At 39.0% G+C, this 25,091-nt stretch overlaps 1 protein-coding gene across 1 annotated transcript in view; it reads right to left on the reverse strand.

The window, feature by feature from the left end:
* ATP8A2 (ATPase phospholipid transporting 8A2) overlaps positions 1-25,091 on the reverse strand; it is a 187,613-nt gene that overhangs the window by 42,796 nt on the left and 119,726 nt on the right. Inside the window, exons 25-26 of the mRNA XM_062514914.1 lie at positions 14,043-14,226; positions 9,824-9,934 (exon numbers count right to left, since the gene is read on the reverse strand). Of these exons, the coding sequence (XP_062370898.1) occupies positions 9,824-9,934; positions 14,043-14,226 (295 nt within the window). The remainder of the gene's footprint in view (positions 1-9,823; positions 9,935-14,042; positions 14,227-25,091) is intronic.

Consider the following 25,091-nt stretch of genomic DNA (forward strand, 5'->3'; position numbering starts at 1 on the left):
GGCCATCACACAGGCCAATGCCTCCTAATGCCTATTCAGTCAAGTGACCCAGGATTCCCACATAGCAAGGGAGACTCCCAAGGGCACTGAGTGGCAACACCTTTTTTTAATGTCCCTAGCCACAGAGCTCTACCTCCTGACAGGGCCGATATCCCTTGGGTCAAATACAGTCAAACCACTGAACTGGTTTTACAGTAGAAGAGGCTGTAAAAGCACATTGGAAAGCACCACCTATGCTGCTCCAGATTTACTCTGCATACTGATCATGGAAGACAGAGTATAGTTGTTACCTCTGACCCTGCTATAGCAAAAAAATGTGGTTCAAGATCATGAACTTGGGTAAACAAACCCTCCAAAGCTATACTCTAGATTTTTTCTTTGAAAAACAAAGATACATTTTATCATAAATCTTTCACATGCGTTTAAACTAGGTTACAGATGCCTTTCCTGCATCCCAAGACAAAACAGTCTCTAGTGGTTAATTAGTGAAACTGGATAGAGGTATTTTTATCATTAGAGCTCATCCAAGTAAAATGGCAAAATTATTTTCCAGAAGCATTTAAAAATGGAATCTGTATTCAGTTAAATTTGTTCTCTGTCCTAGCTTCTTTGGGTCATAAGCATATAAACCCAAGAAACCTCAGCATAATCAGGACCAGCTCAGTTCATGATACATATACTGGAAAGAAATTCTATATTCCAAAAATTTGGTGACCCTACATTCCTGAGCTAGCATGCAGAAGGATTTTGGAGTTGTCTATGAAGTGGTATTAAAACACCAGGAGTTATTAATTCATTGATTGCATGCATCTGTACTAAAAGGACACCCTAGAAAATCTGATCTTTAGAAACATACTCCAGCAGTGCCTCCAAAGATGCCAGAAAAATGCCCCTATCAACAACTAGGAAAAGTTGCCAATGAGACTGCTGTTGGAGCTCAGGTAAAATTTGCTTTTTTTGCATAACTTGCCAAGAACAAAGAGGCGAAGTATGAGTAAAATGCTTTAAGATGATAGAACTGGACCCAAAACAATGTTTCAGTGTGACGGTCACGTCTCTTGCACTCAAAAAAATACCAAGCTGTATCCTGACCTTACTGCTAGCAAGCAGCTGCCAGCCAGGCAGACTTCGGTTCAGCAAGGGAAATGAAGCCCACACAGACCAGCACCTTCTTGTGCTCGCACAACAATATCCTAGCGTGTGGCTTGGAATAAATAAACTCATTTTATTTCCTAACAACCACCCAGATTGTAGAAAATGCAATTGCTATTCAGTCACTTCAGTGACACTGCTCACAGGCAAGCCACCATGCATTTCCAAAAGTGGGGTCCAAGCTGAATTCCACCCTGTGAAATTGCACAAAAGCATGACTTCCTGTGAATCAGTATCATTCCTTGTTTGCAGCATTTCCAAACCCTCCGTCACGCTGAAAAGTGTTTTACAAAGAGCTGTGCAAAAAGAACTGCAGCAACCTCATTTTCGCACCTAGGCCAAGCAGTGTTTTTAAATATGATGATAACATCTGAGTTTAATTGCAGCAGATATAGCTAATTGAGTAGAAGTAATTCTGCTTTTCTCTCCTCTGGAAGACAAAAGTCTCCCAGGCTGTATTTAAGTAACAGAACACACACATTTACATGGCCATTTTAATGCCAGTGCCTCCAAGATAAACAGGAGAATTAGACACACTGCTCCAAATTGTCAGCAGTCACTGGAACCGGGGCAAGTCCTCCTCAGCCTCCTTTCCAAGCAGTATGTGTTACCATCCTCAAAAACACATTCTCTGGTGACCAGCAACAGGAACCCGACGGAATGACAGGAAGTTATGTCAGGAGAGGTTTAGGTTGGATATTAGGAAAAGGTTCCTCACCCAGAGGGTGGCCGGGCACTGGAACAGGCTCCCCAGGGAAGTGGTCACAGCACCAGCCTGACAGGGTTCAAGAAGTGTCGGACAATGCTCTCAGGCACGTGGTGTGACTCTCTGGGGGATATCCTGTGCAGGGCCAGGAGCTGGACTTTGATGGTCCTCACAAGTTCCTTCCTTCCAACTCACCTTATTCTATGATTCTATGAAAGGCAAGTAAACTGCTGTCGAAATGTATTTTGAAGACTGCTATTTAGAGCAATGAGGTACAGGCAGAAATGGAGAAACCTCACATCTGCAGCATGATATCCCCATGACTTATCTAGCAAAAAGCAAAACAGACAAAAAATCCCTGCTACACCTATGCAATATGCATCGGACCCTGTTTTGCTCTCAGTTATTCCCATGCAGATGAGGAACAAAATGGACTAAAAGAAGTCTATTAATAGGGATAGAGGCCAGAAAGAAAATCAGCACAGTACCAAAGGATATATTTGTGAATAGATGTATTACCATATATGCATCAGTGTATCTGTAGTGTTGGATTTCAAAAAACTCTCTCAAAATCACCCCTTCAGTACCAAACAGCATTGCTAAACTCAGCATTCAAGTACTAAGCACAAGTAACTCCATTGTAAGGTTTATTTACACTTTCAACACCAACACAAATTTGAAATTTAGCCTTCTCTGTACCAGCAAGTAATGACATGTGCACTGGATTAGTCTAGATGAAAGTGTTTTTTATTAAAAAAATATTTTTAAATAAAACAATACTGAATCAGAGCAGCCAATGATTTTCAAGTCAATGCTCAAGGCCATAAGAGGAGTCATATTTTATGTGAAAAGGTTTAGCTTTGGGAAAGAAAGCTGGGCTGAAATTACCAACAATGAACTCCTGAATTTGAAAGATGGTTTTGTGATTGAAAAAAAAAACCTAGTCTTGGATTTTCCTAACTTTCATAATATAGGTTTTATCTTCCCTAGTAAAAGCTTCTTCACATTAGGCTCTCTCTCTTCCAAACACAAACTTGTATTTTTATTGGTGACATAGTTAAAGTGAAAAAACATTTACTGATAACAGGATTCTGGCTTTGAAAAACACACTGTTCTGGAGATGACTAAATGTTTCACAGTGAATGTCCTCAAATTTATACAATAATATTATCATTACTTTTATATAAACCCACCAAATTATGAATTTAAGATTTTCCACACCAAATTAAGCATATATTTTACCAAGGGGGGAAAAATATCACTGTGCCGTTCATACTCCTGTTATGTAAATGTACACAACAAATTGATCCAGGCACTCAACATACTCTGTGTCCAATAAAATATCAGAGTAGATCTCTTCTTCTCAATACAGGTTGTATTGCAGACTGTAATCGAGGCATTGCTTATAAATTCAGAGCAATGATGATAGTTCCATCATGCTTGGAAAAAAAAAATCAAACCCAGCTGTTACATAGCTGGGCCAATTTGGTTTTCTGGGAAGATGGACTGCTCTTTCATGATTCACTGTGCAGTGCATAGCACTACAAAAAGAAAGGAAAATTAGCACGGATTTATCTTCATGGCTGAGTCCTTGTAAACCCTGGGGATTAAAATGCTCAATTAGGAAGTCAAAAAACAAGAAGTCAATAATAATGGATTAAGGTTGATGAGATCAGCCTATACACAAGGGTGAATTTCTTCAGACAAGAGGGGGATTGAAACAGCAAGTAAATTGTCAGTAGCAGCATATCAACCAGGTACTGTAAAGAATTCAGATACATATTTTAGGACTAAATTGCAAAGCACTATCTAGACAGCTTTGGATTATGTTGGAAAATTGTATTTTACAATATTCCAAGAACTTTGGCAGGCTCCTTGTAGAATCTGCTTCCATTGCTACTAAAGAATGTTCTCTTGAATTGGAGCCTGCAAGCAGCTTTTTTGGTGGGCGGGAAGGGGATAATGTTCTGTGTTGTCCTAGGTCTTCTCCATGTTAAACCTGTGTACAAGGCTGATGAAGAGTGCAAGAGAAAAATAAGCACATATGTAAGACCTGTTTTTCCACAAATGATTGAAATACAGTGCTGAGTTTGACAAGCTTTGCTCCTCACACTGTGTTCATTCCTGTGTTTTTCATGTATTCCAAGTCCTGTACTATACCCTCCATAAATATTCTGCACTTTTTGATCTCATTAACATTACCCGAGCTGAGAGGTTTGGAATGCTTTTCTTTTACATGTTTCAAAAACAAATAAGAACAGAACACAAAAGATTCTTCCTGGGTAGAATTCAGCTACCTTAAGACCAACCTCTCAGTACTGCTGCTTTAGACAGGTGAAGTCACAGGTCCTGTGACATACCTGCCAGTCCCATACTGCTCTCCATGAGCCCAGAGCTTCCACAAAGGTTATCCACATGGACTTCTCTCAGGCACCTAATTTAAACCTCACACCAGTCTTAAAGATGCTGAATCCCACCTTTTGTCTACCTGAAAGCACCTGCCTATCGAGAATAAATTACTTATTCAGGATATGTATGTATTTATGAAAATCCAAATCTAGATTCCCAAATGATATACATGGAAGTCACACACATATTCCTCCTTTTCTTCACCATAATGAGAGCATTGTGCTAAGCTTACCACACCAACTGAGTACATTCATAGGAGTAATAATTATTAAATGCCTACTGGCATCTGAAGTATTTAAACAGGCAACTGAATACTTTGAATAAGAAGACAACAGCTAGCTGCCTTTTTTTTTGTTAACCTTGTTAGAAAGTTTCACAACCAGATGTTCTTATCCTTAATTTAACATTGGGGGGAAAAGACTGCTCATATTTTTTAAGGAAGTTGCTTAATATGACAACAGTTATAGCACTTCAGTCCTCAACTTACTGCAAAAATCCCCATGCCTAAGGTTTTCTATTGCCTAGCTATAATCTAAGAGTGGCAAAGTCAGTTGCAAACAGAAAGCACAGAGATGTAGGTAAAAGTCATATCATAAAAATCAGGGATAAGCACACAGAAGCATTAGCGCTGTATATTTTTTAGTACCACAACAGATACAGTTATTTCTGCCTGCCATTTGGAGAAGACAGTTGAAATTTCCATGTCTGCTTTCCATATTCTTAAAATACCTGTTGTGTTTGATGGCAAAGCAAGAAAACAGGACAAAACAAATGCAAGGTCTCATGCAGCAACATTTCATGTGTGCTTTTGCAGCCTGTGCTATCAGCTTGTCTGAAGTGGTAACCACAAAGAGTTCGTGGAGTACTTAACACCTCTCACTGCCAGACCTTGCTGACTCCCAAAATCACCGTAGTTAAAAGCATGTTTCTCTAGGTATTGTCTTTACTCAGAGCTTTTGAAACTTGGAAATTTAGCTCTAGAAGAAAAAATATGATCTGAGTGTTTTGCTGTTTAGTATGTTTATCTTGTTTGTTTAACACTGCTCACAGATTACACTCCCCTTTCAGCATCTACAAAGAAACAGCTTTCTAATCTAGGCTTACAATTTATCTCTGGATTCTTAAAGTAGAAATTAAAATTATACAGCAACCAAAGTATGTATATTATACTCTCCCCTTCCCAATGACCATTGATTTCTCTGCCTTGGCCCTACACTGCCAGACCTTGACACTGGGGCCATCTATTCCCACCCCGACTCAATTGGCAATATAGAATAAAAAAGTGCTTCATATTAAAGGACGTTTTGAAAAACCAACAGGCGCCAGTGAAGTACTGAGCACATTTTTCCTGCACACTGAATTGGCCTAAAAGCTATCTTCTATGCTACTGTTTCCACAGAACCATTCCCAAAGGTCTTGAACTCCTACCTGATATTTCTGATACCACCTTTGATCTTGCTGTGTTTCTACTTCTCCAAGCATGACATGAAAGCAACATTCCTGTATTCTTTTACATTTGAAATCAGCTACATTTCAAAGCTCTAATGTCAACAGGACAACTTTATATCACCTCCAGTTAAATATATCTGCTCAGCATATGTGAAACAGATCTTTTGTTTCACTACTCAGTTTGAAGCCAGCCACATAAGCAATTAAGCAAAATTGTATTTTGTGAGTATGCCCAGGTACTTGTCTGTCAAATGTTTAAAAGCTGAAACCCTGTCACTGATCTTCTGCCTCAGGATGATTCTGAATGGTTGGCTTTCCTTAGAAACGGATTTAGTGCACACTGCTGGTGCATGCAGACACAGGAGGTACAGGAATAGACACCAAAGAGAGGGCTTTATATTTGCATTTCATCCCTGCAGCCATCTTGGTAGCTTTCCATGTAGATTCCCCTGCCCCTCTTAGGACAGACCCACCATGGATAGTCAAGAGTGGGGAAGAAGCAGCAATTCAATCTATCAACCAGCTCTGTGGATGGAAAGGTTAGATTCTGCACCCCTTTTGATAGGTGAGTATGTCCCTAAGTAAGGGAACCTCAACTTAATACCTTGAAACACCTTGGCAACAGTGATATACAGGGTTCAGGAATCAGGCTAAGAATCACACCAAAAGGACTTGAATTTCCAGGATCTGCTTCTCTTTGTGTTTTTTATTTATATTTCACTTAGCTTTGTATTTTCAAAAATCAAGGGGAGAAATCAAGAGAAAGATAGGACAGTGATGAAGAAATGGTAAAGGAGATAACAGGCTAGAGAAAGGAGAGGAATACAGAATTTTCAGCTGTTAAGCCAAGACAAAATATTTTCAGATTTCATTAAACATAATTACTTTGATGACTTATAAGTTCACCTCTTGAAAAATACTAGGAGGGCCTTTTCAAGAGAGGGAAAATACACTCATCTCCATTGGCCCTGCAACCACTAAACCACAAGGCCTGCTGTCTGCAATACCACCTCTTTAGCTGCATGGAACTAACTCAATAAGGCCACACAATTTAGTCATCAAAGCAGCTGAAAACAGTTCCTGGGACCCCACCTCTCCACAAAGAATCGATCACTGCAGAAAGGTAAGCACCAGCCTTAACCCCACAGCACCTCTTAAGAGTAAAGCCCATGATGACAATTACCTGAGGATACTTTTCACAAAACCCCAAATTCTATATTTTAACCCAGAACCTGAAAAAAAAAAAGCTAATAAATTTAATGCTTCAGAGATGCAAAACTTTGGATCCTCCGGTTTTAAGGGTACATAACTAGTATGAAGATGAACTTTTAACGTACAAAGGGTTTTAGTATACCAACGTTGGGATGCTAGGAAAAGAAACACCAATATGCTCTTGTCAAGCATTTACCATGGTTTAATCAAGTCAAATCTTAATGTCTTAACTTGCATGCCTCTGCAAATTCTGGTTCCAGATGTTCTACGTGCCAAGCCGGACCACGACCTCTTCCTTCTCTCTGGTATTTGCAAAGTATCAGGGAATAAAAGTTATGATAGCCCCAGTGCCTCTCTGCTGCAAAAGCCATTTATATAAGGCTTACTATATCTATTCCTCAGGTGTTAAAACTCCACTGAAATAAAACAGACACAAGGAACAAAGGTATAACTGGCAGTCATATTCATGATATGCTTTTTCATTCAACTGTATAAATATTTACTTAGCACAATCCTTCTGAAGATACTTAGAAAGTAGCTCTAGTTCAAATCCCTGTTTCATTACCATGCTAAAAGGATATTCCCCATACACCACATAGCCAAGCAGAAAGTATGGGTAAATATTAAACTTGTCCAGAGCACTGGGAAACAATCAGGAACACACCATACACACAAGCAACAGTGCAGAAGTGCCAGGCATTCAACTACCATTCTCTCAAGTTGAAGGATTTATTCCCTTGTGGAACATCTCTTTCATAAGCATCATTCCATACCACAAACTGATCAGCACTGCCAAGCCTTATAGCACATCCACAAAACAACCTCTCTTTCTTTGTGGAAAGCTAAGGAGGGAATTTAAAGATCTCTTCTCTCCATCCTGTATCCCTAGGATACCAAAACTGGTGTCTCTTGGGTTTCCAGGCAATTTGGCTGGTTTTAGACGGTTTTAGACAGTTTTGGAGGGGAAATTCCTTAAGTCTGCTAGTAAAGGAAACTCACCAGGGAAAACCAAATTGAGCTCTTCCCATTGCTGCAGGACAACAAGATTATTTCTGTCACTTCATCTCCCTTAAAGCTTTAAACCTGCTCCCAACTTCTATGCAGCACAAGCACAGAGAGGTAACTGCAGTGCAGGGTTGTGTCTTGTAGGACGTTTTTCAGTGCTCAGGTGTTGGATGGAAATGACTCATCCTCAGTCATGGACATGAGAAGAAACAAAAGCTCATTTGGTTCAGGACAGTGTGCAGAAAGAACTGAACACAGCCTAAGAGTGGAGAGCACTTCTGACCTCAAATTCTCAGAGCATACGTGGACTTCATGTATCATATAGAGATATCTGGCTAATAAAATTCCACCCTAAGGTAAAATAATTGAGCTACCTCAGGATGGAGGTCCCAGAGAACTTCACTTGTGTTCAAGCCCTTGCTCAGCTGCTTATACTGGAAGGCATAGTTTTGCCATACAACATTTGATGCAGAACTTAATTTACTTGTCAGACTAGAGTAAAAGAAACAAAGACACATGGTGCTATAATAAGCTAGAAGCAGGACTTCCAAAACTAATTTTCAAATAGAGAAAAGAATCCTAGCAGGAAATCATGAAGCTAACTAAGCCTTTTCTGAAAAGTTCAGGCAAAACCCCAGCAACAGCCAAACATGCTCAGTAAGAAATACACTAGAAGAGTTCATTCTAAAGCTCTTTCTATTTTCTTTGCACAATAATAAATATTGTTATTATCTCCAATAGCATGTAAAAACCTTCTCTAAAACCCTGATGTACAGGACAACAGCTAATTCAGAAATCGCACAGGGAAAGTGAAACAAATTAGTGAACAATATTTTTTCTCTATCATACACAGAAGATGATCAAACCCTGATGGAATCAGAAATACTGACCACTCTGATCATTATATGATTTACTAAATAGCAAAATATTACTCACCCACTATCTCCTCTAACTGATATAACTACATGCCTAATTATAAATGTTGCAATTTTCTGTTAACCTCATTCATGGCTGCTCAGCTGTACAAAGAAATAGAAAATCAAATATATATGCACATATATTAATAAAACGGATGAACATGGTGGAAATTACTGTACCAAGTGATCACGTGGTACTCAACTGATCAAGCCACTGACTTAAAGTTCCTTGAGTATTTCTAACTAGGCAAAAGCACATTATAAAATCCTTCCTGATACATCCTAAATTCAAGACTATATTCTGCAGCATGAGAACTACACTCCTCTCTTAAGCGTGCTGAAATGGAATGGTAGTAACAGTATTCAGCCCTCTTTAAAATCCAGTTCCATTACTCGATATCTTCCAGCAAATTATTTTCAAAATACAGGTATGTTTTAATTATTAAATCAAATAACCGGTTTCATTTGTGCAAATGAATGTCATTAACAAAATTATGTCATCTCTTTCTAAAAAATAAACTAATTTCAGTTCCAGCTAATATATGGTCTTTGTAACTTTGAAGGAACAGCTACAATTGTGCATCATTTATTTGCCTAATAAATGCTATTAAATGAACTTTTGCTTCAAATTTAGCCCCCAAATCCAAGTTTTTATCAATATAAGCACTAATTTAAATGTTTCCATGAATATAAAGATGCTTTCAATAAGAGTGTGTAAACAGAAGGAACGAACTTTGCCTCTGACATGTCATATTCAAAGCTCCACAGTACTGAAAACCTTTGGTCTTCCTTTATAAACATTAGAAGAATCAAGTGAACTGATTTGAGGAGGGAAACTGAATTTTACATTGCTAAACATGGAAAAAAAAGTGGCAGTCCTTGTTGCTCAATCCATTTGGGTGAGCTTTTCTAGTTACAAGAGATGATTTAAGGAATAAGCACCAGCAAGACCCATCCATTTAGTTACTCTTACCTCAATAATATACAAAACCACGTTTTTGTAGAAGCAGTACAGTATGCATTTGGTAACTCGATTGTAACTCCAAGCACCATGTACCAACAACAGCTTCTCCAAGTAGGAAAACTGAAAGACAGAAAAGAAGTATTTACACATACAAAGAATTGAAAAAAAAAAAAAAATAGTTGAAAGTAAAGACCTGTTCTCCAGGGAAAAAAATTAAAAATCCTCAAATCAGCTCTGAAAGCTATTCAAGTGCAACACTGAAACAACTTAACAGAAGATATATAAAAAAACCCTCTTAAAATACTTTTAAAGCTAAAATCTTTTTTGAATCAAAACTTCTGAAGGTTCTAAAAAGTGGTTTTAAATGGCAAAAATCTCTTCAATTGTTATTACCACCCTAATGGCAAAATCAATGTTTCAGGACTTGCAAGGTTCAGAATCTCCCTGTATAAAATGAACAACCTAATAACCAAAATTGTCTTGAGCTGAAATAAAATACACAGGTGGGGAAAAAAAGTGGGAAAATAGATGCATTTATAAATAGATACTTACATTAACATTTTCCACCCACAAGATGCATGCAATTGTGTGTTATATAAAATACTGTATAAAGCAAAGTGCATTTGCCAAACAGAGCAAGTAAATCTGTCTTGTATGATTGTGTACCTTTTAATGCTAGTTTGAACCCCAGATAGAGCTCAAATTTAGAACTTTTGAAAATGGACTTTCATGGAGCCAGTGTTGTAATCCAGACTGGGAAATGCATAATTTTCTAGTCTTGGCTTTAGTGAACCTTTTAGTTAGTGAACCTTTTTATGACCTGCAGCATTCCTCTTTTGCCCAGTTACCCACAGCTTAAAGTGATGACAGTGTTTACTGTTCAGCATGTGTGTACCTGAAGGGATCTTGGACAACAAGGTAATTATTTGCTTTGCTTCCTTTTCCACAAAGTGACTTGACACGAAAATCCCAACTTCCTAAATTTAGATTCTAGATAATTTCTTTTAACCAAAACTTATTTGAAATTGAAAGCTACAGTAATGAGTTAGGACTGCCATGAGGCAGCTCTGCTCCCATGCTTTCCAGCAATGAAATCACTGAACCACAAATCCTGTAATGACAGCCTCTTTCCCATGCATCAGCAACTCAGATTTGCTGGGATATGCCAACAGAGAAGGAAAAAAAAAACAAAACAAAAGTGAACCAGGCTTCACTGTTCTCTGCTAAAATTGAGCTAGAGCTGTAACTGGGACACTCCCAAGGGAGTAGCTGACCTGTTAGACCCCTAATGCCTCAAGTTAATATGCAGGAAAGCTACAACTTATCTCATCAAAATCACTAACAAAACACCACCGAGGTGACGAGAAACTCACCACAATGCCCTTACAAGTCATCCCAAAGTCCTGTGGAGAACAGTCAGACCCAACCTGAGAACTTCTCTCTGCTGAATCTAACAAGTGACCATCTTGGATGGGATCTTCTTGAAAGCTCAAGGCAACAAAAAAAATCCTACCACTAACTGTTCTTGTCTGTGCTCTCATGAAAATGAGTGCATTACAGAGCACAGCAAGGAAGATACTCAGAGCCTAAAGAACACACTGAGCCTGCTCACACTGTTGAAGAGTCCCACTAAGACATGGCAAAAAATTAAATTTGCTTTGATGCTGATATTATGCAAATGCACAGCTGCTGGCACAGAGCAGTACAGACATGGGTTCTACCAAGACACTGTCTTTGTTTGGATGCTCCTGTGTTTACAGCATTTTGAATCAGGAGAAAACATTACCACCATCTGGCCAGCCTACCTGTGAAACAGTCTGTGTAAGTTTTTACAGTCATCTCTATATCAACCCTAGCGTAACTTTTATTCGGAGATTATCTTTTAGAATCTGTCTTGACTAAAGGATGAGGTGATGGCATTTGGGGAGGTTTTAAGACAGTGAAAAGGCATTCACAAAACAAGCCAATTTTTCCAAAGTAGGAAACTAAAACGAGAACATTTGTTGAAGAAAGCAGCTTCCTTAATTAAGAAACGGAAAGAGTCCCTAGACACCAGATGTTCTCTGAATTAAGACGATAAAGCTATTTACTGAAAAAAAAAAAAAGTTATTAAAATCTACTACCGTCTCTCTAACTAGTTAGGTCATTTGATTTGGGAATTCTCTAAATAGAGGTCACTGGTGCAGTATCATTTCAAGGGAAAAGGATGATTCAAACAGATGCTCCTTGCACCTGTGGAAGCTATTTCAAGTGGAGTCAGACACAAGTTGGCTTTTTATTTTTGTTTGGTTTATGCTTTGATTCTCCCTGGAATCCCAAATGAGCCTAAATAGAGACTCTTTCTTCTCTAAGTGCCCACTTCTGGCAGCACTGTATTTGAAATAGCATTTGAACATGAGATGCTACATTACAGTGGTCGTCTTAAATTACTCAATAAGAACATACTCTGCCTTCAAGGCATGCACATGCACTAATGTTTTAGGGGGAGTTATATGTCTTCACTGAAAGAAATACACTCCACGAAGATCAAGTCTTCCTTTTGAGCACTAATTTACTTTTTTTTTTAAGTACATACTACCACACAGTATTAGTCTCCTATACTAGAGGCATTTTTTGTATGTTTTTAAATTTAATCAGTACAAAGTTGTTCTACACAATCACAAAAAATACAGTTCCATGGTGTTTCACTAATTTTTGAACACTGCAGTTCTGTGCCAGTGTCACCAGCTTTTATTCCATATTGAACCAAAAAGATTCATCGTTATTGTCAGTAACTTGCTGACTGGAATTTAAACCAAAAGCAACTCCCATGCTCTAACACTAAACTGAACAACAGGGGGTTTTGTTAATGCAAAAGCAACATGTCAACACAGAATTACTTCTCCAGAGTTAACACTACTGTGACACAAAAGAAATTACATATATATGTAGGGCCTTCTACGGACAAAACTCTTGCTGCTTACGCTTAGTTACTAAAGCAGATGTAATAAATGATCTGAGGAAGTCCAAGTAAAGAGCATTCCGTTAAATTATACGGCAGAAACTACATATAATCCACCGAAATTAAAAATGTAAAACTCATTACACGATACCAGAGACAATGACTATGGCCGTTCCTATACTGGTATATATTTGGGATATGCCACAGTTTATGACAGAAAAACTTGGTAAAACTGCCTAAAATTCTCAAGATAGATTTTGTGAAAGGTCTCAGTTATTCAAACCTGAAACCACGTGTTCTTCATCAGAGGTCAGAGCAGAGCATCAGTGTAAGACTGCCACTTTGCTTCTCAGCAGGGTTAACACAACAAACACTTATCTGTGCATACAGCAACATCATCCCTGCCTTTTCAAAACCTCACCTGCTACTGAAAGCTACCAAAAGATGGTAATATTTCATGTCACTTCATAGAACAAATCTGACTACACCCTGCCAGAAGGGAACATCAGGAGAGAAGGGATTGTCTCTGCTTCCTGTCAGCTCGATCTGGTTTTGCCCTGCATCAGTCTCAAACACACAGAGCATCTCAGGTCTAAGTAGTATTCAGAGGATATTCAGCAACTGAAGCATTTTTTTCTTTTCAGATTTTTCTTTCAAAGTCTTGATTCTAAATTGTGGTTTCTTCAGCAAAACAAAGAAACAAAAAAAAGGCTTTTAATTCCTCTTTTTAGATGAAGTAATCAGCTCATTTGATGAGCTAGTTTAGGAGCACTCACCCAAATAACGTTCAAAATAATGTATATCAAATGAAAATTCTAGCCAGCTGTCTAGAACTGTGATCAATTCTTGGATACAACACAGGGGGTGGGGGGGAAATAAAAATAGAGGCGGCACCTCAAATTAAGAAGTGCCAAACAGCCAAATTCTCACACACCTGATTATAGTACCTACTCATAGTAAGAGAAGAGTTTGCACCAAGACAGATCAGTTATTTAAAAGCATAGTAACACAAGCATCACAGAAAGTGCTTCCCCCTGATTACTGAAGAACCAAGATATTGTACAGTTGTCAGGAGGAAACTAAAACTTTGAAGAGGGGTGGAGCTATCCCCTGAAGAAGACAAAATCATAACAAATTCCCAAAACATGTTCTAGACAGCTGCCTGTAAAAGGAAACAATCAGAGATGCTTCTAGCTTGAAGGCTAGGAGAAGCCGGTTGAGCACTACAGGGCTGCAGAGTGAATTTCTCACAAGATCATATGGCAGTTATTCATTCTTGCATCTGACCTGTGCAATGGCATAATCCGAGCAATTGGTTGCCTGCATGCCCTCATTGCCACTGATCCCCACTCCAACGTGAGCTGTCTGGATCATTCCTACGTCATTGGCACCATCCCCAATGGCAAGTGTTATGGCATTGACGTGTTTCTTGACCATGTCTACTATTTCAGACTTCTGTAGAGGAGATACTCTGAAAAGAAGAGAAAAAGGTGTCAGTTTCTCACATGCTGAGCTATGTGCCTTTCCCAAAAGAACAGCTGTAGCCTACATTTAGAAGTAATCAAAGGCAGTTGCTGGGAAGTTCCTTTATTCAACAACTAAACTTCAGAACCCGTGCCAAACTATTTCAGAAGAAAAAAAGTAACTTTAAAAATAGTTTCACATTTACCTACTTGCAGATAGTCGATGCAAAAGAGACCAAATCTATATGAAAGGTTTCAAAACTTTGTTTTCCTTACCCAGCTCCTCCTAAATGGCGTAATACCGGTGACGTTACATTGGGAACATCGAAGTGAGTTTCCTCTTCAACTATCACATCTTACAGATTAACAGTGCAGGCTTCCCTGCCTCCTGTCATTACCATCCAGAAGAAGAAAGACCACAAATACATGCAGAGATATTTTCAATGGCTTGGAAAAGATACTGCAGGCTTACTTTATTATTAAGTCAGTTGTGTTTAACGTCTTCATCAATGATATCAATGAGGGGATTGAGTACACCCTAAGTTTGCAGATGAGGCCAAGTGGGGTGAGAATATTGATCAGCTGAGGAGCAGGAAGGCCACGCACAGGGATCTGGACAGGTTGAACTGATGGACCGAGGGTGGCTGTATGAGGTTCAACAAAGTCAAGTGTTGGATCCTGCACTGGGGTCACACCAACCCCAGGCAGCATTACTGGCAGAGAAGCTGCCCAGCAGAAAAGGACCTGGGGGTGCTGGGAATCAGCAGCTGAACATGATCCAGGGTGTGCCCAGGTGGCCAAGAAGGCCAATGTCATCCTGGCCTGGATCAGCAGTGGTGTGGGCAGCAGGAGCAGGGCAGTGACCGTCCCCCTGTACTTGGTACTGGTGAGGCCACACCTTGAGTTCAATTGTGGGTCCCTCAATTCAGGAAAAAAAAAGTGAGGGGCTTGAGCATGTCCAGAGAAGGGCAACAGAGCTGGGGAAGGGTCTGGAGCACAACCCTTATAAGGAGCAGCTGGGGGAGCTCTGATTGTTCAGCCTGGAGAAAAAGAGGCAGGGGTACATACCTAAACACCCTTTACCACCACCACCACAAAGGACATAGTACTGAAGGGGGTTGTCTTGCCCCAGGTAAAAGATAAGAACAAAAGGAAATGGCTTCAAATTGTGCCAGGGGAGGTTTAGATTAGACATGAGGAAAAAATTTAGGGAAAGGGTTGACCAGTATTGAAGCAGGCTGCCCAGGGAAGTGGTGGAGTCACAATCCCGAGGTATTTAAAAGTCGTGTAGATGCAGCACTGAAGGACACAGTTTAGTGGTGGACTTGTTGGCTTGAATTATCTTGAAGAACTTTTCCAACCTTAATGATTCTATTCCCTCTTCCAGCTGACCTCCACATTTCCCAGGCAATCTTTCCAATCTCAGGCTATGCAGGTCAGATCAGAAAGCACAAGGCTGCTTCCTGATTTCACATACTTCTTGTGTGCTGGTGCAACTCTGACCTCAGCAGTGATGTTACTCAATTCCAACTCAAAAGATTGACTATATGATACCTGAATATCCTTATCAGATTTATTGGCAGTTACTCTTAACCTGATTCTTCTCTCATATCAGTTTCAAGTCAATAAAAATTCATGGAATTCAGAGTCGAACTAGCCTAAACCTAAAAGTGGAAAAATACTCAGGACTAGTTTTCTAAATTGGATAAGACATCCAAAATGCCCTTTTGTCATGGAAAAGGCAGATCAGGTTACCAAATCATATGAGGTATTTTGGAAATATCTACACGTAGATTAAATATTTCCATTCTAACCCCATCTGTACAAACAACCCTAATTCTTTTCACCATCAGTTTTAGTTAAAGTTCCAAATTATTTTGTATTTCCTTAAATAATCTTTAGACAAAACTTTTCCACATCTCAAGTCAGCCACATACCACTCAAGAAAATGTAACTGATCTCTAAAAGCTTTACTATTAAAATCGGGGCAGAATAGGGAGCTTGGGGAATACGGGAGAAAGAGCTTTTTTTAGTCAGAGCTTACATCCTGTGAGAGCAACTAAAATAGCTATTTAATACACCCGTCTGGATCACTGCTGATAAAAAAAATATCTTATTTAGCATTATGCTTTATAGCCTTGGTTTTGTTTAGTAAATACCTAAATAGGTGTTTTATTAGTAAACCACTCTTAAAATAACTTGATGTGTAATTTGGGGAAAAAGAAACTTGCTAAGCTCAAACTACACATGTGAACTAAACCACCTGAGAAGTCTAGCAGCTGTCCTATTCCTAAAAACCAAATACAGGAAAAAGTTGACTAAACCATAAAATTTACGTAATACCATTGGATAGAACTATTAAGCATTCCACTACCTGGCAGTGAAAACTCCACTTGGCACTGTAGAGGCCCAGTTAAATTACCAACAAAAACCCCCAACACACCAACATATGGAGCACAAAAGGTATTGGTTTTTAATTATAAATCAGCTCTGAGTATCATCTATACAAAATTTTAACTTTTCTCTCATACATTCACACACATGCTCCTCCCTCTCCCCCAATACTTACATAATAAAACACTAAAGCGTGGAGCAAGGAGTCAAAAGGACTTCAAGCCATAAAATGGAAACTCCAGAGGGACTTGTGGCCAGCTGTGTAGGGTTTGGACTGATAAGTGCACAGAGCCCCATTACCAGCCCCAGGGGAACCTCCAGTACACAGGACCATATATTTTTGGCAGCCCCCTCATGCAATTATTTCTTCACAGCAAAGTACTGCACGTATCTGCTAAAAGCCTTCTCAGACATACACTTCTCTTGGAACTTCAACTCATTGTCAATTACTTTTCAGTTACATAGTTAATAAAAATATGTAAGAATCACCCTGTTTTCAAATATGCTTAAAAGAGCATGGGAAGGAAAAAAGACAAAATGAGAACAGCATCTCTGACTCTGTAGTGTAAACTTGCAGCTAGTCTACAGACAACTCAGACATGACCAGAATGTGGCAGAGATGCTCAAGCTTGTTCTAGTGCACTTCAGCTGGGACATGTCAAGCAAGCTAATGCAGCCTGTGCTCACTTCTGTGCCTACAGTGTAGGTGTGGTTTCAGACTTTAAGACAACTTTCCCATTAGCGACCCATTATTCAGCAAGTCAAGGGAATGTCTTTATAAAAATGCATTTAACCAGCTACATAATGTGCAAAAGTATGCTTTTACTGTCTTGACCAAATTAAGTTAATTATATCCACAGTTATGTAGCACCCAGTTAATGTTTAGCATCCCTCTATGCTTAGTAAGGCTAAATGAACTACCAGAAACTCTGCATGTGCATTTCAAATACCACAAATATTTATGGACTCAGTTTAAGACAACGAAATCTAAGACAAGATTTCAGCACAAACTGTCACTTGATTGTAGTTGTTTCTCCTAAACAGCAGCTCTATAACAAGCATCCTCTTTGACACTTCAACAGCAAGTACAGCCCACAACTCCAGAGAACGCATTTTGTTGCACACATTAGCTATGAAAGCTGCAATTGGAAATGACTACTGATTTCCTGAGGGGTTTTACAACTCTCCTCCCCCAGCTCACTGACTCAGCCTCCAAACCTCTTTTGCTCCTTATAATCTGTTTGGTACCAACACTGCATTAGGTGACATTAATTCCCCTTAGCCAGATCAGAGCTGTGGTACAATTCTGCACATTTGATAAGCTGTCTACAGGAAGAACTGAAGATTATAGCACAGGATACTATTAAACTGCAGCTCCCTCAGGTATAGCCAAGTTCACAAAGATTATGGGCAAATGCATGAGTTCAAAGTAAAAGGCACAAGGAATGAACTAACATCTTAAAAAAAATTCTGCAGTGACAGTACTGGTATGTATCATTTGATGGAAGATCCCTGGCTTTCACTGCAGAGCTCACTGCAACAGGATCAGGATATAAGCCTTGCCTGGATATACACCCAAATAAGAATTAAGATATAAATAAAGCATCATTTGCATCAAAATTTTTCAGCTTACTCTTGTATTCATTCCCTGGTCAGACAAGCAATAAAAGTGCTTCCTATAAAGGTTCTTTGAGTTCTAAAACATTTCCATTTATACATAATTTATTTCTTATTGCCTCTGCTCAAAAATGTCTTTGACAACAGATTGATTCTCTCCTTTACACATACTTGAGGGAAAAAAAGAGGTTTCAAGTACCACAACTATATGACAGTGATAGATACAGTGATAAGATCAAATCTTCAGATTCTTGCTCAAACTCTTTCCCTGAACAATCTGAATTTAGCCTACGCAGACTACAAGAGAGGTTGAGGTCAAGACTTCACCTTTATAAAGTGCCTATCATTCAGCATCTGGCTGTGCAATATAAAGTGTCCAGGGATGATGGCAGGGCTACATGAGGTTAGGTGTCAGTCATGCAGCAGAGCTGCCCCTTGTCCACCTCTGGCACTTCCTTCTGGAAGCCTTGCCCTCAAGAAAGCAAAAGCTAATACGGAGAACAGAAGGTTCTCATCAGACTCAAACCTGCTTACTCTTTATCAGCACCTTTAACAGATTAATATAGAAAGGCCCTTTCCTCCTGAAGAAGATGACTGATGCCCTCATATCACATTGCTTCCTCTGTAGCAGGATGGGTAGAAACAAGGGAGGGCACAAAGAACCACACCTTGTGAAGATGCTGGGAGAGAAATGTAGCCCAGAGCCAAGGATTGTCAGAAAGATACTGACCTAATTATCCTTAGGTTACTTAAATTCATGAGGAAGCAGTGGAAGGAGGCAGGGGGGCAAACAGTTTTCAGGTAACAACGTACTGTATTGTTATATCAGTAAATACTTAAGGTCCCTCTTGAACTTTGAGGAGGCTCATGAGAAAATAGCACAGGGCACAGCACAGAGCAATAACACAGATGATTTCCAAAAAGGATGTCAGTGGTTTCCCACTGACTTCTGCAGATCAGGTCCTAATTGCTTTAAACATTTAGTTTGCATTAGCTTCTTCAGCCTGAATACACTTTTATAAGCAAAATTCTTACCTGATGTGTTTTGTATGTTCAGAAAGGTTCTACATGTATGATCTTGTTTTAGGTGCAATGACCAGGCAGCTGGACTTAGGGGTCCCTTCAAAGTTGAGACAGTCTACAATTCCACTCAGCATTTCACTGGGAGGTTTCTTCAGGCTTACTTTATTTTATTGAGAGAATTTAAGTAAGATGAAAGATCTTCCAGTTCAAATTTTTTCATCAGGAATACTTTATGGGACAACCAGAGCAATTAACAAATTCTGTCATTAATTTAGTGAAAAGCTTCATTTAAAGAAAGCAAACAAAAAACAACCAACAAAAAACAACTACAGAAAAAACCGCAAACTAACAGTGAGGCAGTGATATTTTAAAATAAATATCAAACATTTTATTTAGAAAACTTATTTGGGTACCAAAGTTTTTTAAAACCTCAAAAGCAGAAACATGAAATCATCAATTTTAACCCAGCAAAGCAATGCAATAGAACTTTAACTTGAATTTTAATGTACTTCACCTAATTTAAAACAACTCCTTTACTGCACACTTTGTGCAATCTACAAGGCTATTCCTCTTATTCCCAGAGTCCAACTAATATATCAAGATGAATGCAGTCACAAATACGATAGAAAGGACAATCAGCACAAGCATCCCTGTGTCACACCAGTCAGCTACACTTCATAAGATCTTGTCGGCAGGAAGTGATAAACAGTTTTCTTAATTCTGCCCGTATGCATATCTGCCTTTATTGAACTTACAGATGTATGACAGCAATTGATGGCAACTGTAAATAATAATTCTCACACATGGCCCTTATACTACAGCTGCATCACTGCAGATGCTTCAAAGTATAAGCCAGATATAAGCCCAGAAGGGAAATAAAAATGCAGTATTTCAGAAAATAGTTTTATTTATTGCATTTGAGACTAAAGGACCAAATAAAGACAGGGTTCTGCTACAGAACTAGTAAATGAGACTATCAATTGTTTATAGAAATATACACAATCAATAAAAATAAAGTAAATCCTACTGGAGTCCTTTTATTCATAAGATATATAGAGAGACAAAGCTCAGGTAATTTTTTAAAAATCAGTTTATATCCAGACCATCTTACAAGGCCATGAAGAGAGGAAACCCCACAAGCTCTTCCATTCCTAAGCAAGGCACAGTTTGATACCTATTGTCAGTCATCTCTAGTGTTCTGCCACATGTGTTGGGTTTTCTGGGGATTTTTTTGTACATCACTTCCACAAAAACAAGGAGACTAGAGCATTTCTGCTGAAGATTGCATATTTTCCACACTCCCAATTCGACCCAAAATAATCTGAAGACACTCTTACCCACGCTCTTAAATTTTTAATGTTCATTTGTGAAAAGAGGAAGGCAAGGAAGGAAGCTGTTTCAAGTATTACCTTTTACCTTTTCCTGCTGCCATGCCATAACAGGCATAAACACCAAGACATTAATGTCTTTAACATGAAACATGAAATTGATATCCTACTTCCTTGAAATGCCTTGTTAATGCAACACAAAAGGCCCTTAAGAGTTTACCTTTATTGCAGTGAACATGATTTTACCCTGTTCTATCATAAAATACACTAGTACTTCAAAAAAGCTCAGTGACCTCATCTGCACAAAAGGCAGATGAGAGACAGCCCAGAAAGCTGAGAGCTATGAATAACATTGTCATAAGTGTATGCATTGGTTCCAAAAAAAAAAAAAAAAAAAAAAAAAAGGCAAGACAAATTAACACACCACTAAAAGTAATGTTCAAAAAAGAAGGAACATTACCATAACATTATATTTAGGAGTTCTTAATGACACAGTTGATTTCTGTGTCTGGATACACCCACCAGCCTGCAGATTTCAAGCACGTCATCCAAATAAGGGTTAGGCTGACTTGCAGTCATGATGCCCTGAGATATCTTGGATAATCTTATAATGATACAGTAACCCACAGAAGAAAAGTGAACAAAACCACACATCATATTGACTCACAATGGGCCTTGCACTGAATGCTTTACATTTAGTAACTTCTCTGAACTTCCTTCCCCTGCTGACGACTTTCATAGGACTGGCTCTGGTGCGGTACTTATGTTTTTGGAGTAAGCACTGAGTGAACTGATGGGATAATTTAATGTTCAGAAAAAGCACCAAGGGAATTCATCCAACTACATGTAAGTGTCTTCAATGGAGACATCTCTATCTGCACTAATCACACCACACTCCTTTTATAGTCAGAGAGGAACAGGCACTTCTAGAGTGCAATTCATCTGCCTTCAGACATGCACTTTTAAGGCTGTAGCTCATTTCCTCTTACAACTGCCGCTTTCTCCAACCAAGGTAAAGGGAGCTGAAGCTAAGAGGCTCACATGAAAAAGTTTTAAGATTCCACAGGATGAAGCCCTTCTTTTACACTACTGCAGTGCCAAATACCTTTAAATTAATCAAGTGCACAGGCTTTTGCTCTCCTGTTTTCTGGTCAAGTAGAATGCCTGCTTCCTCTTGACATGGCCATCTGATGCTGAACTGACCTTCCCTTTTTCTGAAGTCCTCACTTCTTGACTGTGCTTCCAGCTCCTGCTAATACTTTTCTATAGCCCCTTCTCTTTTGAACAGACAACCAGAAGCCTTATCAAACCTCTACCAGGTTCTGTAAGAACAACCATCTTCTGTCATTTCATTTGCAGTCTCATTTTTCCATACTTAATTTTTTTTTCCTGAGAAGACAGTCCTTCAAACTGCTTCATTCATTCAAATTTATCAGACTGGTTAAATTATATTTTTTTTAAATTTAAAGCACTTTATATCCTATTTCACCTATCATCAGGAGTCTCATTTCATCTTATAATAAAAAAAAAAAAAATCTTCCTTCAGTTTTTGAGTCCCACTGGTGTGCCAGTCACACACTTGACTTTCTGAGCAATATATATTACCTCTAAATTTCAGGTTATCCAGAACAGGGTATTTTTGATGCCTAGAAGAGCTCTAAGTCAAAACACATGCACACTTCTACATACATGCTCACAGGACACAGGGCAGTTTTTTAATTTAATGGTTACCAAAGCAGTTTCTTCTGCATCATTTTAGATAGATTAGATATGCCTCCTTAATGTAAAGCTCTCTTTGTAGTTATAAAGGTCCTGAATTATACAGTTTTCTGAACAGGAAGAACACAAATTAATTTAGTATCTTTTTACCACTAAAAAAAAAAGTTTTTGCTAATTATATGGGGCTTCACATGCATTCACACTTGCATTTCATATTTCAATAACTCATTTGCCTTTCACAGTTGCCACTGAAATAATCTTCAGAGGACAAGGGCTAGGAAATAATCTCTTTATAAGCTGGATTCGAGGTATTAAGCAGTATAACAAACACAATATTCCAGGGAACACAGGGTTAAGTTTCCAGTCAGCATCTTCTTCCTCTTTGATATCCCTCCCTGCATGCTTATTTCCCTTCCCCCAGTCTGCTTTATGGGGCAAAGATTAAATACAGAAAATCTAGTTTGGAAAACAAATTATCTGTTAAGTGATGAGTTGGCATAAACACAGTGTTGAATGAAAGACTATTTTGCATTTTTAACTATAATGGTCACTAGTGGCAACAGCTATATGTTTTTAAAATGAAACTAATATACCAAATTAATTTTGAGCTTCCATCACCCCAAGCTGATTAAGGCACATTCATTTCCATGTTAATCACCCTGAGCAGTTCTCATGCAACACAGAAACCAGTCTTTTTCTAATGACAGAGCAAAAATTTCAGTCTGCAAAACATACAGATTAGTCCTTTTATAACCTTGAGGACACACACACAGAGCCAGCAGCTGCGTATTTCACATAGCAGAGGTGTTTAGAACATTTTGCAACACATAATGAAATTAAGTGATGATTGACACTGTCAATTAATGAGCCACATTTAGCGAGCCTCTGCCCTGCAGTGAAACCAAAGTATCAGTTGGAAGAGCCAGGGTGAGCATCTGCCTCTAGAAACAGAGCAGCAATACTGTGAGACCACCACACACGCGGCCATCATGGAATCACAGCATGATTAAAGTTGGAAAAGACATCCAAGATAATCAAGTCTAACCACTAACCCAGCACTGCCAAAGTCCACCTCTAAACCAGGTCCCTAAGCACCACATCTTCTAAATACCTCTGGGGATAGTAACTCAACCACTTCCCCGGGAAGCCTGCTCCAATGCCTGACCACACTTTCAGTGTTGGCTTTTTTTTTTTCCCTAATATCCAATCTAAACCTCCCCTATGCAACTTGAGGCCACTTTCCCTTTTCCTGTCACTTGCCACCTTTGAGAAGAGACCAAGATGCATCTCCTGGTAACCTCCTTTCAGGAGCCTGACGGGTGCTCTGCTCCTCCACTTAACTACAGCTCAGAAATATAAAATAAAACACCTTTGGACACCACCACTGTTGTAAACTACTGCTGCTTTCAGGACCATATACATAATAAACAAACTACAAACACTGACATGGAAGGAAGATGAAGGGATATGTAGCTAGTAGATTTGAGAGAGTTTGCTACTTCAACAGCACTACAAGCACTGACATTTTTTTCCCTTCCTTCTGTATTCTAGCAACCCTGCACGATTTTTCTCCCTCTCTATGAAATGCTTCCTGGATTTTAATATAAAAATACATATAAATGATCAAGTTGCAACTACATGTTATAGTTCAAATGCCTAGCTTCTCTGAATTACACGCTCCTGGAACAGAAAAGACAGACACAATCTGAAGCAGGGCATCTTACCCAGTAATTACCATCACTGGGCTGCAATCATGTAGCGGAAACTCACTATCCAAAGTGAAAGTGCCACATCTGTAAGAATGTGAGCCTTTCCATTTCAAAACTATCAGTATACCTGAAAAAACAGGGTCATTGTGTATCAGGGAAGAGAGGTGAGGTCCCAAATTTTCCATTACAACACCACCAAAATGCAAGTCTTTTCCCACCCTTGCCTTTAAGTTCAGTCTCTATCGAACAAAACGCCTGCAAAGTTCCTAAATCATTATATTTTTACCTTTTTTAGTAACTGAGCTTCTGTTTTCCACAATCTCTCCACCAAGAGGGAAGTTGAGCACTAGGGTGCTCCAACTAAGATTAAAAAAAAATTAGACTACTTTTATGTAGGAAAGCCATTGACAACTGAAAGTCTGACTGGGATTGGCTCACTCTTGGTCAACTGTTAAATCTATGCTCTGTCCAAAGCCAGGATAGGTATTAACTTACAGCAGAACATTTACAGCATTCTTATGACTCCCAGACACAAGCTGAAAGAAACGAACTTGACATTTACTTCTAACTTCAGACTCAATACAAGCACCACTATTTTAAAAAGTATTACTCCATTATTTTTCCTCCTTCCCCTCCTCACTCTGTTCTCAGCAAGGTCAGATGTTCACTAAGCCCATGGTTAAATCACAGAATTAAAATACAGCATTGAGGACAAGGGGTGATTTTGTAGTCTTCATCCACAACCTATACTCAAAGTTAATATTACCAAATTTACATCAAGAAGATACAGTAATAACATGTCTGCACACAGCCAGCCACTAACACAGTCACATTCTAGGGCAATCTGTGACCCTCAAACACATGGTTCAATATATACACATATCTTGTTTAAGACACAGAAGTGTCCTGTGCTTTGTGAAAACAACACTGACAAGTAGCAGCTGCCTCTGTATGAGCAAAACAGAGGAACAGATGGCAGACGGAACACAGCACATATTGGTCCCCTGCACCCTTGACTGCCAAGCACCTTCCAAGGATGAGGACTCTGTTGCAGTGTAGAGCATGTGAAACCAAAACCATGCA

Source organism: Cinclus cinclus, chromosome 2 (assembly GCF_963662255.1).
Source record: "Cinclus cinclus chromosome 2, bCinCin1.1, whole genome shotgun sequence".
NCBI classification, from domain to species: domain Eukaryota; kingdom Metazoa; phylum Chordata; class Aves; order Passeriformes; family Cinclidae; genus Cinclus; species Cinclus cinclus.